Below are 18,428 nucleotides of genomic sequence, written 5' to 3'. Positions count from 1 at the left end.
GAACCGTGTGGGCAAAGGACAGTGAAGCTGGACTCTGGCAAGCAAGAAGGAAGGAAGCTCGTTTAATGTTTTTTAGGAGTCAGTGGAGTCCAGTAATAGGCCAAGGGGCCCAGGTGGGCCCAGGTAAGGCAGGCCCAGGACGAGGCCCAGCCTGCCCTGCAGCAGCCCTGGGCTCAGAACAGTGGTGAGCCAAGCCTCCGAGTTAGGAGTCAGTCCTGCCCAGGGGGAGGCAGCGGTCTGCATTCAGGGACAGTAAACCAGAGGTGACGGGCACTGCCCAAGGTAATGCCCCTTGGAAGTGTGAGAACCGTGGTGAGGTAGGTCGGGCAGGCTCGGTCCTCCCACAGGGGAGCCTTTGAGGCACAGGCAGCACCTGGCAGAGAGGAAGTGCCAGAACTGGTGCTTCTCAGAGCCCTCCGCAGGCCAGAGTGGGTCCGCGGGAGCGTGGGCAGAACAAGACGTTGGTGAGCTGGCCCGTCACTAAGAAATCGGTCTTGAAGTGGCACAGGATGAGGGGGTATAGGCGGTGGGTCCCACCCACAGCCAGAACCAGCCTACACCCTCGCCACCTACCCATTGCCTCAGCTTCCTGACTAACCCCTTGGAGAATGCCCTCCAGGTAGAATGCCCTCCAGCGGAGGGCCCCACCCCCAGCCACCCTCACTTCAGGGTGTAATAGTTTGTGGGCACAAAGGGCATCTTGCTGACCACAGCCGCCTGCTGCTGCCGCCGCACCTCCACCAGGAGTGGGGTGCCAGGCTGGCTGTACTCAGAGGGCACATAGCCCATTGCCACGTTCTTCTTCAGGCAGGGCGAGGGGCAGCCGCTGGTCACGGTGCCTGTGTGGGCAGAGTCTGTGTCAGCACCACCATGACAGGCCAGTGTCCCTCCCCTCCCAGGGAAGGCACAGGAACTCCCCAGCCCCCCAAATCCACCTACCGATCACGGTGCCCTCCACACTCAGGATGGGGCTGTGTGCCCGCATCGGAGCCCCCTCGCACGTGAGCCCCACGCGCCTCCGCTGCACCTTGCCCTTCAGCTGAGGGACGATGACTGCGGCCCCAGGAAAGTCCATGGCAGCCCGGCGGCGCCTCCCTGCAGCGGGACCCCACAGCTAAGCCGCCGGAGGCCCCAGCCGCGAGGGCCCCAAGTGACTTCCTTCGCGTGGAGGCCCCTCGCTGGGGCTCCCATAGGCGTTCCTCCCCAGGCCCCAACCACTGCCCCTGGTCCTAGAGGCCACGCTGCCCCTCAGCCTGCCAAGCGAGGGGCCTCGGCGGCTAACAGGTGAAGCCACAGTGGCCCCTTCAGGGAATGAGGCTCGGGGAGGCGGTCACCGCCTCCAGGCTGCCCCCCGGGAGTGGTCCTGGGCCACTGCAGCCTCAGGGTCCCAGCCCAGCTCACCCAAAGTCCAGCCGAGGCCGCCCTCCACGGGCGTGGTGTGCTCATCGATGTCGCACCCATAGAGGCAGAGGCCTGCCTCCAGGCGCAGGCTGTCCCGGGCCGCCAGCCCCGCCAGCTTCACCTCCGGGCTTCCCAGCAGAGCTGCTGCCAGGCGGGCCGCCTCCTCGGCTGGCACGGAGATCTGCGTGGGACCCCAGGGGGCGGTGGGCTGGTGCCCGAGTCCACCACGGCCCTGCCCCCACTCCCTGACCCACCTCCACACCATCCTCTCCCGTGTAGCCACAGCGGGTCACGCGGCAGCTGGGCACGCCGAACACCTCCATCACGGCGCTGGTCATGAAGGGCAGCTTCCGCAGGTCGTCCGCCACGCCGGCCTGCAGCACCTGGGCCGCGGCGGGGCCTGGGCCCGGGAGCCAGTGACCGAGCGTCCAGGCCCAGCGCCCCCAAAGCTGGACCGCAGCCCTTACCCGGGGCCCGACGAGCCCTGAGCACGGTCTCCACGCAGGTGGAAGATGCTCCTGCCCCGTAGCCTTGGGGCTGGCGGGGGGAGGGCACGGCACCCGGCTTAGAATATGCACTCAAACCCCACACGGCCCCCACCTCCCTCCCGCTGCGGCCTCTGCTCCGCAGCCCGGGAAGCCAGGAGGCAAAGGTCACGCCAACCCCCGCCTGGCTGCTCACCTTGCAGGGCGAGCAGGGCATTGTCCACCACCTCCAGGCCCACGTCGCTGCCCCTGTTCTGCAGCTCCCTGACCTTGTCCTGAGCGGGAAGACAGGAGCGCCCCGTCGGCTCCCAGGACCACCTCCAGGTGCTGCCACGCTCGGCAGAGTAGGCTGGCTCTCACCGCACAAGGCCGTGTAAGCGGCAGGGGTGACCCAAGCCCAGGTCTGCGGGCTCCACACCAGCTCCGCCTCCATCCTCACCAGAGCGTGCTCACCTCGGGGCCGGCTCAGCTTCCCCTCCCACCGCCCTGGGAAACCCGGCATGCTCCGGGGAGGGCCTGCTGTTCACTCACTCATAGGTACTCACGGAGCCCCTGTCCCTGCCAGTCTGCCCTGGTCCGCTCTGTGAACAAGGAGGACGGGGCTGTACCTGCATGAGGGCCAGGTCCTTGTCCCGGCAGCCAGCGTTGGACACCACGTACAGGTGTCCCTCAGAGGTGTTGGTCACTATCAAGTCGTCCAAGATGCCCCCAGCCTCGTTGGTGAACAGCGACAGGGTGCCCTAGCACCAGAGTGGAGAACTTTGCATCCAGGTCCAGAAGGCCAATGTCAAACGTGAGACACACCCGGGGCCCCTCAGCCACCACCAGCTCATGAACCCTCAGCACAGGGCAGGGGTGTGTGTGCAGGGAGCAAGGCTGGGTCACCAAGGGCCCTGCCCAAGCCCAGGTGTTTTTGTTTGTTGTTAATCCTCACGGAGGACATTTTCCCATTGATTTTTAGAGAGGGTGCAAGGGTGAGGGAGAAAGAGAAAGATGGATTGGTTGCCTCCCACACACACCCCGACAAGGGATGGGGATTGAGCCTGCAACTTAGGTACGTGTCCTTGACCGGAATCGAACCCGGTACCCTTCAGTCCGATGGCCGACACTCTACCCACTGAGCCAAACCAGCCAGGGTGAGCCCCGGGCATTTGATCCTCATGCACTGAGAACATTTCCACTCCTTCCTCACCTTGGGGAACCGCCCTGAACTGGTAGGGCCTCTGCACCCCTACCCACTCAGTACTGAGAGCCCCATCTCACACTGAATCCGGGACACCTAGGACTTGCTGCTCTATCCCACCCAAACCCGGGACGACTCAGTCCATGCTCCAAACCCGGGCAGAAAGCTCCCAAGTCCATCCGATGACCTCAGTGCTTCCCAGCAGCGACGCCCCAAAGTGCTGAGGCTGCCGTCGGGGGAACCGAGGCTGAGAGTCATTTGCGACCTTGTTAAATGCCGGCTCTGCCAGAAGGCCGGGCCGGGGCTGAGAGTGTACCCCTAACAAGCCCCTGGGTGGTGGAGGCTGTGGTTCAGGGACTGCACCTGAACTGCGAGGGGCTGGCACACAAAGGTCACAGAACAGGACCGGAACCCGAGTTCTGGCCTCCCAGCCTGAGGTGGGGAGGACAGGACGGGACAGGCCCATCTCTGCAGAGGGTTGGACATGACTCAGGGACTCCATCCCCCAAGACTGCAAAGCTGTGTCTGACCCTCACCGTGGCCCAGGCCCCAAGGGAGGGCTTGCTGCCGGGACTAAGAGCGCCCACTGGGCAGAACCAGAGGGGCCCACCTGGTTTGGCCTCAGCTCTGCAATATCTCCCACCACCAGACTCTCCATCAGCTTCACCCGGTCACGACCATGTATCTTGGTCTGAGGAAAAAATGAGAAGCCTCAGGACAAACAAAAATAGAGAAGAAAACAAACACACCAACGAGAAAGCCTGAGGACACTCCGCTGGCTCCCATCGGGAAGCCACCGGCCAGGAGCACCCTCCCCGCCCCCCAGGCCCAGCCCAATCCGCCCAAGTGCCCGGTTCTGGTTCTGCAGGTGCAAAGTCCCCCACTTCTGGTTCCCCCGACAGAGGAGGGCTCGGTGCCCCGGGGGAGGCTAGGGGATTTGAAAGGGCCCAGCACCTTCCTGCGATACCCCCCTTTCCCTTTCCAACCCAAAGCTCAGGACAGTGGCTACACACGGGTGCCAGCCGGGAAACCCCAGGGCATCCAGGCCCCCCACTGAGCGGGGCGGGCTGCAGGGGTCGGAGAGGAGCCCTCCGGAGGCCGCCGACACCCTGAGGCCTCCAGGCCTTCTGAGAGGGCGGCGGGGGAGCCCGGTTCCCAGCACGAAGCCGCGGTGGCGCCCCGTGGACGGGGAGGCGCCCTGGGGGCCCGGCGCCCCCGGCTCACCTGCAGCATGTGGGACACGTCGAAGAGCGAGCAGTGGCGGCGCGTGTGCAGATGGGAGTCGACGTGGCCGTCCCGGTACTGCACGGGCAGCCTCCAGCCCGCGAAGGCCACCAGCTTCCCGCCGTGGGCGAGGTGGAAGTCATGGAGCGGCGTCCTGCGGAGCGCGTCCTGCGGGGCGGCCGGCTCAGTGCCCGCAAGGCCCCGGCCCGGTCCCGCCTGCCCCCGCCCCCCACGATCGGCACCGCGCACCTGCACCCTCTGTCCCACCTGGGAGCCGCTGAGCGGACGGCCGGGGACCCGGGGGAGCGCCGGCCCACGGAAGCCCAGGTGGGCCGCCGCGCTCGCTGCCCGCTGCATCGTGGCCTGAGACCGCGCGGCCAGCGCACCGAGGCCGCCACTGTCAGGCACGCTGGGAGATGTAGTCTGGACCCTGGTGAAGCCAGTCTCTCCCACAAAGGGGATTAGAAGAGGGGTGGGCAGCCCCGAGGGCAGGCGGGGCTTGAGCTCACCGGTACAGGGAGTCCCAGCGGCAGAAAAACAGCCCGAGGCGCTTCCGCTAGCCCAGGGCGGGTGGGACGGCGCCAGCCAGTTATGCTGCTCAGAATCCGAGCCAGGGGCCAGGCCTCCCCCTGCTGACAGCCCAGCCCCCAGGGGTCAAAGTTCAGACAAAGGGCTGGGAGGCTTGAATGGCATGTTCCAGACATCAGAAGAAGAAGGTCAAGTGAGAGGAGGGGGCGAGATGGAGAGGACACAGGAGGGAGCCAGGGGCACCACAGGAACCTGGCCACATAGGGGGTCTCCAGCTCTCCCCCTGGGCACACACAGGCAGCCGGCAGTCATGCATTCCACAAGTATTTATTGATCTTGCTGCACACTGGGCCCTGTGCCGGGTCCTGCTTCATTAGCAAAAGCTGAGGAGAGCTAAGTAAGTGGAGCTGCGGGGCCACTGGTAAGAACCCTGCCGGTGAGAGAAGAGGGTGCCACTAGGTGGCTGACCTTCCCAGGAAGCTGTGGAGCCCCACGAACAGCTCTTTTTCCAGGTCCAACACTTGCTGCCCTGTTGCCTCCTACAGCCACCAGGGCAGAGGCAGCGCCACACACACACACACACACACACAGGAGGGGAGCAGCTGCCTTATGACTTCCGGAAGGAGGCAGCTGGGAGAAGGGACGAGGATGTACTTGGGGTTGGGTCAGATGGCAAGCAGGTCCCAGGGCTCATTCTCAGGCCCCAGCCTCGCCACAGGCTCCCGCTCAGGCCAGGTGGGCAGACCCACTCGGACACGCATCCACGGGCCGGCTCAGAGACAAGGGCTCCCGCGGCCCGTCGCCAGCCCTGCGCCCAGGCAGGCAGCAGGTGCTCGGACAGGGACTGCCTCTTGGTGAGCACCACACAAAGGGCACGACGGCTCCTGCGTCTCCCTGGGGCTTCTAGACTGAGTGCCATGCAGAGCACCGAGGTCCTGCTTCCTGGCATGTGGTCAGTTTGGCTCAGATAAACTAAAAAGTTCTTGTAAAAGTCGCCCAAGGCTGGACAGGACCGGTGCTGGGAGGGCACCCAGCCCACTGCGCTCAGGGCGGGGAGCAGGCAGAGGCAGCAGTATGCGTGATGGCAGGAGGGGTCCAGGGCTCGCAGGGGTTCTTCGTAAGTGGAACTGGAGTGTCGTTAGGGCGGGGAAAGGAGTTTCGGGTCGCAGCCAGGTGTGGACAGAGTGTACCCCACACCAAGCGCTCATGCTGAAGCGGCGCAGTGAGCCCCAAGAATCTTGACCCTGTGGACGTGGCCCAGGCAGAATGGGCATGCAGGCAACACTCGGAATGCAGAGGGAAAGCACTTCGGCCTCTGACGGCCCAAAGTCGGCCCGGGGGGGGGCCAGAAGGTCAACGTCTCGGGTAAGAGCCACGGCTCAGGTGTAGGAGAGCAAGTTCAGGTCATAGCAGCCATCCACCTGCAACACAGAAGCCATTGGATCTGACCCTGACCGGCTCAGGGCCACGGGGGCCGAGCAGAGGGAAGCGCTCCATCACTCACATCGAAGCGGCCGATCCTCCTGGAGGTGTGACTGGCTCGGACCATCTCTGTCAGCGCCCACATCTGCTGCACCTCCGAGGACACCCTGCTGGGGTCCGGGAGGCCCTGCTCCGGAAGGAGGGGTCAGTGGCCAGGGGTCTCCCCCAGCAGTGCCTTCAGAGCTCCGGAGAGGCCAGGTTGGGCCATGGGGCCCTCCAGCTGAGACCAGCCACCTTCCCAGCCGGCTTGGGAAATATGAGGTTGGGGCCTGATGGGCAGCCCCACACAGAGAGACCTCAAATCTCATGGAACTCCAGGAGGAAGATCGGGAAGATGGCACAGCGTGGCCGGGGCCCCAGGTCCGGCCCCAGGTTCCTGCAGATCGGGCCCCCCTGGACACGAGAGCTATTCGCATGCGGCTCTTACCCGGGGCGAGGGCTTACCTCAAGGAGGGGAGCGGGCTGCTCGCAAGGCACTGGGTGGGAAAGCCACTTGGGGAAGGTCATGGAGGGGCTCTGCAAAGCAAAGAGGGAGGAAGAGGGAGAGAGTCCTGGGACCAGTTTCCAAGGTCCTGGGGGCCTTGACCACTGAGAAAACCCTGTTCAGGGGTCCACAAAGGCCCAGAGGGCAGTCAGACTCCCTAAGATCTTCTGAAGGAGGCCCCAGGAACACAAGGAACAGAAGTATCTCCAGCTCTGAAAGAGATGGGTGGCCCCAAAGATCAGGGGATATGGGGACCCAGCTTCCCTCTCCTGAGCTTCCAACTTGCCCACCTGGCTAACTTCCACGAAGGCCTCCCTCGGGGTCTCATCATCTTGACCCACCCACTCCCACCCCCTACCTACCCCCTCCCCCAGCTCTGCCAGCCACGCTAGAGCCTCCTTGGGGAGGACTGGCCACCAGCTGAGCGAATCCCTCACCTTTGCTGCCGGCTGGTAGATCTGCAGCTCCTCCACTGTGAACGACAGCCACAGGGGCGACGGCTGCCGCAGAATCAGGCGCAGCTCCAGCACTCTAGCCACGTCACACAGCATCTGACACACACACACACAAGGCCCCCGCGAGCCCCGGCTCACTACCCAGGGGCCTCCCAACGGGCAGTGAGCCAAGCTGCTGCCTCCCAGGCCTTTGGGAAAGAAAGAACAGTGGTCCCTCCGAGGCATTTCCCAAAGAGCCACAGCCCGGGACAGCCTGGCCCCCCTCATCCCTCCTGGTATCCTAGCCCAAGTTCTCAGGCCCTTCAGCGAGCCTTCCTCTGGGCTGCCCTGGCCATGCCCTGTCCCAGCTGACCTGGTGCTTGGACAGCGATACATACTCCTGAGCTCCCTCCTCGCTGTGTGGGTCCGGCATCAGGCAGAAGTCCCGCAGGCAGGTCACCCACTTGGCCTGTGTGTGGATCGAGGTGTACTGGCGGACACGGATGCTCAGAAAGGCTGTGTAGTAATTCTTAAACGTAATCTCCTGCAACTGCAGCACACACAACCCTCCGTTACAAACCAGGCCCAGGCCCAGGGCCGGAGGGCGGCTCAAAGGCACCATCGCCTCCTCCCCTTAGGAAGGGACTCTGCTGCCAATCTGATCAGCATCCTTTGGGGCTCTCAGTTTCACTTTCCTAAAGGAGCTCACAGCCTAAGTGAGGAGGTCACATAAACCACAACTGCAGCTCTTGCCACACCCAGGATGCTGCCAGGGGTCGGAGCCCTAACTCTGGAGGAGGCGGAAGATGTACACATGAGGCCTAAAGGGGAAGAGTTCACCCAGGGGACCGAGAAAGGTAGAGGATGTACATAAGGAGAATGTCTGGCTATAGCAGCTCTCATCACTAGACCCTCATCAGAATCACCCAAGGAAGTTTAAAAATATGTGCATACAGCCGAAACCGGTTTGGCTCGGTGGATAGAGCGTCAGCCTGCGGACTGAAGGGTCCCGGGTTCGATTCCGGTCAAGGGCATGTACATCCCCAGTGGGAGGTGTGTAGGAGGCAGCTGATCGATGTTTCTCTCTCATCCATGTTTCTAACTCTCTTTCCCTCTCCCTTCCTCTCTGTAAAAAATCAATAAAATATATTTTTAAAAAAATATGTGCATACAGGTGTACAGGCTCCACCCAGACCTCCTGCATCAGGACTTCCCAGCTGATACTTAAGGAACAGTTTCGGGGAGAGTGCACAGGGCTGAGAGGTAGGCAGGCACAGACACAACGTGGCCCTGAATGCCAGGCCATCAGAAAACGAATTTCAGCCCGAATGGCGTGACACATGCCTGGGTTGTGGGCTCCATCCCCAGTGTGGGGCGTGCAGAAGGCAGCCGATCAATGGTTCTCTCCCATCATTGATGTTTCTATCTCTCGCTCCCTCTCCCTTCCTCTCTGAAACCAATAAAAAACATATTTAAAAAAAAGAAAAAGAAAACCGACTTGATCCTCTGTGTTGAAGTCCTGCGGGCTCTGGGCACTGTGCCAGCTGATGTGGAAGTGCCGCTGGAGCCACTGGGGAGATCCTGATGAGCAGGCTGTAGGCATGCGCAGGAGGCAGATTTGGGGGTAACTCATTGTCTACTGATTCCCAGGACAATATGACTTAACCTATATTGGGCTCACAACTGTATTTCCAACACCTCGCCTACTACCTTGGCCCTTCCCCGCCAGCGCTGCCCCGGACCTGGGGAGAGATGGTGCAGAGAACTGCACAGGGAGCCACCTTCTAGTGAGTGTGTTAACTGGAGGGATGAATAAATGGTTGACTGATGCGCCAGGGCGAGGCCAGCGCCAAGCTTCATGTAACCGACCCAGCGCCGGGGGCACGCCCGAGCTCCCAGGTCAGTCTCGCCCGGGAACCACAGTCGCCCAAGGGGCTGGCTTACCTCGAAGGGCGCGACGTTGGGGAAGGTGACATCGATGACCAGCACGCCAGGCCGGCCTTGGGAGGTGCGCACATCGCCCACCTGCAGCGCCACGGTGCCTTTCACGTGGCAGGGCACCAACACGCGGGACATGGTGCCAGCCGTGCGGAGCAAGCACAACCGCCGATCCCAGCCTGGGACCTCTGGTCCTTCCCGGCATCCCCAGTCCAGTCCCAAGAACTACAACTCCCGGCAGGCCTCGCGCTGGGCCAGCCCAGCCAATCAGCAATGCTCAGGGCAGGCGGGGCGTCGGAAGTGCGTGAGAACACTGCGCGAGAGCCACCGGGGACCCTGCCTAGAAACGGCCTGGCGGCTTTGTAGCCGAACCGTCTGCACTCCTCGGCGTCCTGACCCCTTCCTGTTCCTGCTTCTGTGCAGGAGGGTGGGGAGGGTGGTCGTCAGTTAAAGCATGTCAGCCATGAGCACGAATGATCATGAGCATGGCCGACATTAAGTGCAAAAATAGGTATAAATTACCCCCCCCTTTACTTGTTACTCCTCACCCGAGGGTATTTATTCCATATTGATTTTCTAGAAAAGATAGAAGGGAGGGAGAAACATGGATGTGAGAGAGAGACATCCATTGGTTGCCTCCAGCATGCAGGGAACCTGCACCCCGGGCAGGTGCCCTTGACCGGAATTGAACCCGGGACCCTTCAGTCCACAGGCTGACACCCTCTCTGCTGAGCCAAACTAGCTAGGGCTCTCTGTTGTCCTTGGTTTAGGGAAGATAGGGTTTACTAGGTGGCTGCAAACTGATTACACTTTTCCTGGAATTTTCCTAGTTTCTTCCTGTTCTACAACATAAAGACCTATTACAAAATCCTAGTCATTAAGACAGAGGGCTACTGGGTGTGGTACAGAGATACAATGGAATGCAGAACCCAGAAGCAGAATCATGAACCGATGGGCATTTGGTTCATAACAAAGGCAGCACTTCAGAGCACGGAGGAAGACAGACTGTACAATGAAGACGGGGAAACAGATGAAGCAGGATGCCTGTGCGCGGAGGAAAACTTCCCCCTACCCTTCTAGGCTCTTCAGCTGGACTAATAATCAAATGAACATAAAACACTTTAACAGGAGAAAACAAATTCTCGCATAAGTATTCTCTGTTCATCTAAACTTAGAAAAAGACAGGAACTCACAATTCTCACTTCCACCAGACGGCATTGGCAGCGAGGCCCAGGAGACTGGTAAGAATGCCATCTGCGGCCCTGACCGGTGTGGCTCAGTGGATAGAGCATTGGCCTGCGGACTCAAGGGTCCCAGATTCGAGTCTGGTCAAGGGCATTTACCTTGGTTGCAGGCATATCCCCAGTAGGGGGTGTGCAGGAGGCAGCTAATTGTTGCTTCTCTCTCATCGATGTTTCTAACTCTCTCTCTCTCTCCCTTCCTCTCTGTAAAAAATCAATAAAACGTTAAAAAAAAAAAATAATTCCATCTGCGGGTGCTTGTCCCAGGTCCCAGGGTCTCTCAGCGGCCCCACAGCAGCAGTGCCCAGCCAGTGGTCTCCCAGTGGGCTCACCAAAATCCTAGGGGAGACACACTTTAGGAAAAATACACTATGAACACATCAAATTAACAGCCCAGACTAAAAGGTCTCTCCCCAACATGACACCAACAATGTAATAAAGCTCGTCAAAAACAACAACACAAAAAAAAACCTAGGGGAGAAAAAGTTTTTCCTCTTCTTTTCTGGGTTGGCCTCATCATTAAATTTGTTGTAGCCGGCAGGAAAGGAACCAGGTGTCACTTAGCTATTTGTTTTCTATCTATTTTATGAGATTTTTTTTTTTGGTTCTTCAATTCCCCCATTTATTTATTTTTATTGGATTTATTGGGGTGACATTGGGCAATCCCCCATAATGGCCTTTTTGTATTTAGTTGCTTTTTGTGTGAGCCACTTTGATTTCCTCCGAGGTCTCCTAGCAACCTTCAGCACAGTCAGGATAGTAGCGCCACCTGCTGGGAAGTGGAGAATCACCCGCTCATAAGAATAGGCTCCCAGATTCAAGGCTGGTGGGACTGGCATAGGAGGGAGGTGGGCTCTGGGTACCTGGAATGATGTTCCTTACCTGATTCTTGGACCCTCAACCTCCCCAAGGTTTTTCCCAGACCTTATCACCTAGTATTACCAAGGCAACGATTGTATCAAGAGTCCCATCATGCCCTAACCGGTGTGGCTCAGTGGATAGAGTGTCGGCCTGCGGACTGAAAGGTCCCAGGTTCGATTCCGGTCAAGGGCATGTACCTTGGTTGCGGGCACATCCCCAGTAGGAGGTGTGCAGGAGGCAGCTGATTCATGTTTCTCTCTCATCGATGTTTCTAACTCTCTATCCCTCTCCCTTCCTCTCTGTAAAATATCAATAAAATATATTTAAAAATAAAATAAAATGCTTTATTGTTGAAAGTTTCACATGTCTCCTTTTCCCCCATTGACCTCGCCCCTCCCGCCCCCCAGTATATGCCCCACCCCCCTATTGTTTGTTTCCATTGGTCATGCTCATGTGCATGGGTACAAGTCCTTTGGTTGATCTCTTATTAAATTGATTTCAGCGAGGAAGGGAAAGGGAGAGAGAGAAAAACATCAATGATGAGAGAGACTTCGTAGACTGGCTGCCTCCTGCACGCCCCCTGCTGGGGATCAAGCCCACCACCTGGACATGTGCCCTGACCAGGAATCGAACCAGGGACCTCTTGGTACAGGGGTCTACCCTCAACCACTGAGCAAACCCGGCTGGGCCCCTTGCAAGGATGTCGCCAGTTCACTTCGTTAAAGGCTTTCTAGAGCAAACAGAAGTTCTTTTCTCCTCTCCTACTGGGAGTTCAGAATGGCTTGTTGGCAACAGGAGGAAGCATGAAGTGACTAACAAGGCCAGGCTCCAGCACGCATGGAACCTGCAACCCCGGCACGTGCCCTTGACCAGAATCGAACCCGGGACCCTCTAGTCCACAAGCCGGCACCCTATCCACTGAGCCAGACTAGCTAGGGCTAGGGCCCCTCGTAGTTGTGGCCACACGGGCAGCTTACGAACGGAGTGGAAGAGGGATTCAGTTTCCAGATGAGCCAGATGGGCCCTGGCTGCTTCGCTCAGTGGATGGAGGGCCGGCCTGTGGTCTGAAAGGTCCCGGACATGAGATTCAGACAGGACCCAGAAGTATGGGCATGCTTTCCCCTTGTGCTGTACTCAGCCCAGAGCCGGTACATCAGTAGATGTGGTGAGTGACTGATATAGCCCATTAAAAAGCACCACCAGCCCGGCTCAGGGGTTGAGCTTCCACTTATGAACCAGGAAGTCAGGATTTGATTCGGGTCAAGGGCACATGCCCTGGTTGTGGGCTTGACCCCCTGTAGAGGGTGTGCAGGAGGCAGCCAATCCATGATTCTTTCTCATCATCGATTTTCTATCTCTCTCTCCCTCTCCCTTCCTCTCTGAAGTCAATAAAAATATATATTAAAAAATAGCCCTAACTGGTTTGGCTCAATGGATAGAGCGTTGGCCTGCGGACTGAAGGGTCCCAGGTTCGATTCCAGCCAAGGGCACGTATCTGGGTTGTGGGCTCGATCCCCAGTAGGGGGCGTGCAGGAGGCAGCTAATCAATGGTTCTCTCTCATCATTGATGTTTCTACCTCTCTCTCCCTCTCCCTTCCTCTCTAAAATCAATAAAATATATATTAAAAAAAAAAAAAAAAAGCCAAAACTGGTTTGGCTCAGTGGATAGAGCGTCAGCCTGCGGACTGAAAGGTCCCAGGTTCGATTCAGGTCAAGGGCACATAACTTGGTTGCGGGCACATCCCCAGTAGGAGGTGTGCAGGAGGCAGCTGATCGATGTTTCTCTCTCATCGATGTTTCTAACTCTCTGTCCCTCTTCCTTCCTCTCTGTAAAAAATCAATAAAATATATTAAAAAAAAAAAAAAGAGTGTGCTTAGGTTTGGGTGTTGAAGGCTCAAACTGAAGTGTGCTTTAAAATAAATAAATAAATACATACATACATACATACATACATACATAAATTTAAGCTCTAACCGGTTTGGCTCAGTGGATAGAGTGTCGGCCTGCGGACTGAAGGGTCCCGGGTTCGATCTGGTCAAGGGCATGTACCTTGGTTGCGGGCACATCCCCAGTGGGAGGTGTGCAGGAGGCAGCTGATCGATGTTTCTCTCTCATCAATGTTTCTGACTCTCTATCCCTCTCCCTTCCTCTCTGTAAAAAAATCAATAAAATATTTAAAAAAATAAAATAAATTTAAAATAACAATTTATATTAAAAAACATGAGAAAGTATGGTTATGGAGATGTATGTAAATCCAAGCCCAGAGCTTCCAGAGCTCCCCGAGGCCTCCCGTTGGCAGCCAGACTCCTCGGAATGAGCAGAAGGCAGGGGCAGCAGAGCCTGCCGGGAACTGGGGAGGCCCAGTGTGACCGGGACAGCCCAGCCCTGGTGGGGGCAGGTGTAGATTCTCAGCTGGGTTTGAAGCTGCCCTTTCTCCTACACGGTCCCCGATCGGATGATTGGAAGTAAATCCAAGGAGCGGGTGGAGCAGGTGGGCCCCTGGGTCTCCCCTCGCCCAGCCTCTCAGGCCCTAGAGGGCAGTGCAAGCCACGATGGCCAGGCGCTGGCCCGAGCCTCAGCCATTTGGGCATTTGGGGCAGAACCAGGCTAGATTTCTCCTGCCTGCACCACACTGCAGGGGTTGCGGGATGTTCAGGGGCAAGGTTCTCTGTCTGGGGGCGGGGATGGGGGGTGAGAAGGTTGGTCTGGGAAACTATCGGTCACTTTTTTTGGATTATGGAGGTAGGAAGGCTGGGGACCCTGCCACGGGCAATGAAATCCATGGCACCCCCTTCTCGGGCTTGGTTTCCAGACAGGCCCCACGCTGCCTTCCGAAATGTTGGCTCGCAGCCCGCCTACCCGCCGCCTGGGGCGGCCCTGGAATACTCAGCTGCCCATGCAGGACTCCGTGTCTGCGTCCCCAGGGGTGGCAGGAAGAAGCCCTTCTCCGTGGGGGCTGCGGCGCATGGCTCGGCGCTTGGAACCGTTTCCTGCAGCTGCTGGGGACAGGGAGCCAAGGAATGCTCGCGCTTCCCTCGCTTCCCTGGGAGCCACGGTCCTGCCTGCAGCCCCCGGCCTCCACCAGGCCCCCTGGCGCCTCGCGGTTGGTACATTTTATCCCATTAGGAAAGGAACCTGCCACGAGATGACTCTAGCGCTGGGCAATGCGGGCCCAGCAGCTGGCCGTCTTGTCAGTTCCCCTGCCTCCTTTCCTGAGCTCCCCCTGCGTGGCCCCCACTCCAGACCGTTCTGCTCAGAGCTAGGCAAGTTCCAGCAAAATCCAGAAGCCTGACAGGGCCTGCTCAGGCAGTCGCCCCTGCCTCCTTCTGGTGCGCGCGGCCAGGCCTGGCCAGGCTCTGCGCTGCTGACCTCTCCTGGAATTCCCCCAGGAGGCAGGAAGCGGCCGCTCCCCCCCCCGCCCCCCCCAGCGACCAGGCTGCAGTGTCCCCTCCTCCACATGCCCTCAGGCCCGGCCAGGCCGCCCGCTGCCTCCCGCACACCTGCTGGTTTCCTGCGCGGCTTCCCCGGCTGAAGAGCGGGAGCACATGCTTCTCCGCCGCCTGCCTGTGACCCCCACTTCTCTGCTTCGGGAGCACATGCTTCTCCGCCGCCTGCCTGTGACCCCCACTTCTCTGCTTCGGGACTTCCTGCGTGTCTGGGAGCAGACGGGGTGCTCCGTAACAAGGGCTTTGTGATTGGATGTGGAGACTTCCCCAGTTCCTTACCCTTTACCCTTCAGGGCTGATGGGGGCTTAGATTCAATGCCAGAGCCCCAGAGGGCCCATAATCAGGCCGCTGGAGAACGCCTCTGTCCAGCCGCTGGCCCCGGCCTTTGTGCTGCTCTGTTTTGTTTGTTTTTATTTTATTTATTTTTATTTTTAAATATATTTTATTAATTTTTTAAAAATATATATTTTATTGATTTTTTACAGAGAGGAAGGGAGAGGGAGAGAGAGTTAGAAACATCGATGAGAGAGAAACATCGATTCAGCTGCCTCCTGCACGCCCCCTACTGGGGATGTGCCCACAACCAAGGTACATGCCCTTGACCGGAATCGAACCTGGGACTCTTGAGTCCACAGGCCGATGCTCTATCCACTGAGCCACACCGGTCAGGGCTCTTTCTTTTTTAAAAAGTTGATTTGAGAGAGAGAGAGAGAGAGAGGGAGAGAGAGAGAGAGAGAAACATCGACCTGTTGTTCCACTTATTTACGCACCCACTGCTTGGTTCCTGCATGTGCACTAATCACGGATCACCCCTGAAACCTGGGCACATTGGGACGACGCTCCAACCAGCTAGGCTACCCAACCACGGCGAAGGCCTCGTTTTCAACAAAACCTCCATTCCTTCCTTCCAATTTCCTTGCATACCTTCCAGATGCCAGCCCTCCCTCAGGTACTAGAGGGTCCCAGGATGGCGGGAGGGAGCAGGCAGACACAGATCTCCCCGTCTGTCCCGGGGACCAGCTTTAAATCTAACACAACCATGTGGTGGTCGAAGCAGGGATCCAGAGCAGGGACACACGCCCAGGCTGGAAACTGAGACCGGAATGCGGGTGGCCAAGTGGAACAAGAATGCTGTGGGCAGCAGTGTTGAAAGTGGGAAGACCAGCAGAGCTGGCAGATGCCTGGCATATTTGTAAGAACTGGAAGAGTGTCCAGCCTGGCTGGCATGGCTCTGTGGCTGAGCGTCTACCTATGAACCAGGAGGTCACAGTTCGGTTCCACGGCTGGTCAGGGCGCATGCCCAGGTTATGAGCTCGATCCCCAGTGTGGGGAGCCCGGGAGGCAGCCAATGATGCTCTCTCATTATTTATGTTTCTCTCTCTCGCCCCCTCCCTTCTCCTCTGAAATAATTTTTTTAAAAAAGAGTCTCTGTGGCAGGGGTCATTAAAAAATGGGGGAAAGAGGTGTGGGTGGGTCCTGAGAGAAGAGGAAGTGGAGATGGAGACCGTGTGGGTGTAAGTGGAGGGCAGGAAGGGGGAGGCGGGGTAAAGGGAGGACGGGAGCCCAGCCTGGCAGGTGAGCAGGAAGGAGGCGGCATCCGTTGGAGCGCTGAGCAGGCATGGTCACAGGTAGCTTTGGGTCTGGACGTCAGACCTGGCTGCTGCCCCACGAGTCCTGGGTGAGCAGAGGACAGGGCCCCACAGCCTCCTCCTCCCCGAGGGCCACACCCAAGGTGCTCAGAAGCCGGAGACCCAAGCAGAAAGGGCGCTGTGCAGGGCGCGGGTGGGGCCCTCCCCTTGGCGGGCAGGAGGCCAGGGCACCGGGTCCTTGAGGGCCTGGGAGCGTGGCAGCTGTGGCCCCTGTGCGGGCGCGGGCGGCCCCCCGCTGTGTGGGTCTCGGACGTGAGGACATGGGCCATTTGAAAGTCAGGGCTGTGGGGGGGCCAGCAGGGCCGTGAGGGCAGGGGCGCGGCGAGGGGGGGCGAGGTCACGGCAGTTCAGCCACTCGATCCAGCTGTCGGGGAACAGCTGCCGCTCCGAGGTGAGGGAGCGCCTGGCTGCTGGGCCGTGGGAATGGAGGTCGGAAGCCTGTGGGGTGGAGGCCTTGGGGGAGGGGAAGCGGCTGCGGGCTGACCGGCCAGCCTGCCTTTCAGATGCAACAGACATTCCTCAGGGGAGAGAGGAGGTTGGGGGCGGGGGCTGGGCGGCTAGAGAAGGAGCCAGTGCTCCCCCCCACCCCCACCCCGCTCGCTCCCCCTGGTTCCCCAAAGGCCTCCCTGGGGACTCTCTCTCTGGGATCCTCCCCAACCCCTTCGGCTCTTTATCTGCACCTGTGCCCGGCCTTCCGCTAGGAAGGAGAGTAAACAGCGTTTTGGAAAGCTCTGGCCCGCAGCTTCAGAGAGGGAGGGGGTTGCCCAAGGCCCCAGATCGCAGAGGCAGGGCCCAGGGCCTCGGCTTTTGGGACCTCAACTCTGGGCCGCCCCAGAGAGCAGGTAGGCCTGGGGCACCTGCAGGCCCTGCCCCTGCCAGCAGGAAGTGAGGGGGCAGGAAGTCAGGCTGAGCGCCCAGCAGGGCAGGGTCTCAGGTAGCTTCGCCTGGACGTGAGCCCCGGCTGCTGTCCCACGAGGCCTGGGGTCTTACTGGGTGAGGCCTGCGAACTCCCACCTCTCTGCCCACCCCAACGCCAGGGCCTCAGCTCCGCCACCGACATTGAACCCATTGCTGAGGGTCCCAGGCAGCGGGGTGAGTACGGGGAAGTTTCAGGCAGAGGGCGGGAGGGGTCAGCTGAGGCCGGCCTTCCTTCCCGCCCCTCCCCCAAACGGGGTGAGCAGCTGCGGCCCTGGCTCTGAGGCCCAGCATGTCCGCTCAGGAGCAGCCTTCCTTCCAGCCCGCCCCCACCCTGTGTCCTAACAGCTGCCACATCCCTCGTGGGCACGGACACGGGATGAGAGAGGCAGGCGTGAAATGCTTTTCACCTTTTCTGGAAAACGTCTCCCCGGGGCATGGATGGCCCTTTGAAAGGCCCTGGTGCCTGTCAGCGCCTGGGCAGAGCACCCTCCACCACGCCCGCCCGCCCGCCCGCAGCCTGTCCCACCCAGCCTGGCTCACACGGGGCCTCGCCCCCCTGAGGACCCTTCCTGAGCTGGGCCCGTCCTTCCCACTCAGGCCGTCCGGGTCCTTAAGGTCCCTTGTCAGGTCCAGCCCACTGAGCCCCATGGACACAGACCTCTCCTGCCCATTCACAGGTGGCCCAGCCAGGACCTCAGTCCCCTTAGGGTAAATGGCAGCTGCAGGGAGCGACCTTGGAGGTCACTGGCCCTGAGCGGTGGCAGGAGGGGAGGGCTGGCTGAGGCCTTCAGTGCCTCCCAGGGGACCGCTCACCTGTCCCCAGGGCCTCCTGCAATCCGGGGCTTGCCAGCTGCCCCAGGGGAGGGGGGGGGCCCTTTCCCTGGAAGCTGCCTTGGGGCAGGATCTTATCCCCCCTCCTCACCTCCCACTCTCCACTCTCACTCCTCTGCTCTCTCCTCCTCCCCTGGGCCCAGCCATGGACTTCTTTGCCCAGGAAGTTGGTGCTAGGCCCTGTGAGGGCGGGGGGGGGGGGGGGGGCGGGGGGCCTCTGCAGGGTCTGCCCTAGAGCCCTCACCGGCAGCACATACCAGGAGCTGCCCACACCCCGGAACCATTACCCCCACCACAGGGGTGTCTCCTCCCCCTCGTCCT

At 59.7% G+C, this 18,428-nt stretch overlaps 2 protein-coding genes across 2 annotated transcripts; both read right to left on the bottom strand.

Annotated features, from left to right (window-relative positions):
• Positions 1-46: 46 nt before the first annotated feature.
• AMT (aminomethyltransferase) lies at positions 47-4,856 on the bottom strand. The gene is made up of 9 exons (XM_080674995.1): positions 4,561-4,856; positions 4,294-4,461; positions 3,680-3,760; positions 2,495-2,626; positions 2,083-2,161; positions 1,656-1,801; positions 1,402-1,582; positions 940-1,095; positions 47-839 (listed from the first exon to the last, which is right to left on the bottom strand). Exons 1-9 carry the CDS (start codon positions 4,648-4,650, stop codon positions 661-663), a joined length of 1,212 nt encoding a protein of 403 aa, XP_080531121.1. The 5' UTR covers positions 4,651-4,856; the 3' UTR covers positions 47-660.
• Positions 4,857-5,130: 274 nt separating this feature from the next.
• Positions 5,131-9,373, bottom strand: NICN1 (nicolin 1, tubulin polyglutamylase complex subunit). The gene is made up of 6 exons (XM_080674996.1): positions 9,166-9,373; positions 7,595-7,771; positions 7,225-7,338; positions 6,748-6,819; positions 6,326-6,430; positions 5,131-6,242 (listed from the first exon to the last, which is right to left on the bottom strand). Exons 1-6 carry the CDS (start codon positions 9,295-9,297, stop codon positions 6,201-6,203), a joined length of 642 nt encoding a protein of 213 aa, XP_080531122.1. The 5' UTR covers positions 9,298-9,373; the 3' UTR covers positions 5,131-6,200.
• Positions 9,374-18,428: the final 9,055 nt, after the last annotated feature.

Source organism: Plecotus auritus, assembly GCF_963455305.1.
Source record: "Plecotus auritus genome assembly, chromosome: 6".
Classification (NCBI taxonomy): domain Eukaryota; kingdom Metazoa; phylum Chordata; class Mammalia; order Chiroptera; family Vespertilionidae; genus Plecotus; species Plecotus auritus.
Note: the sequence above shows the minus strand (reverse complement) of the source record. Positions and strands in the feature narration are given on the sequence as shown.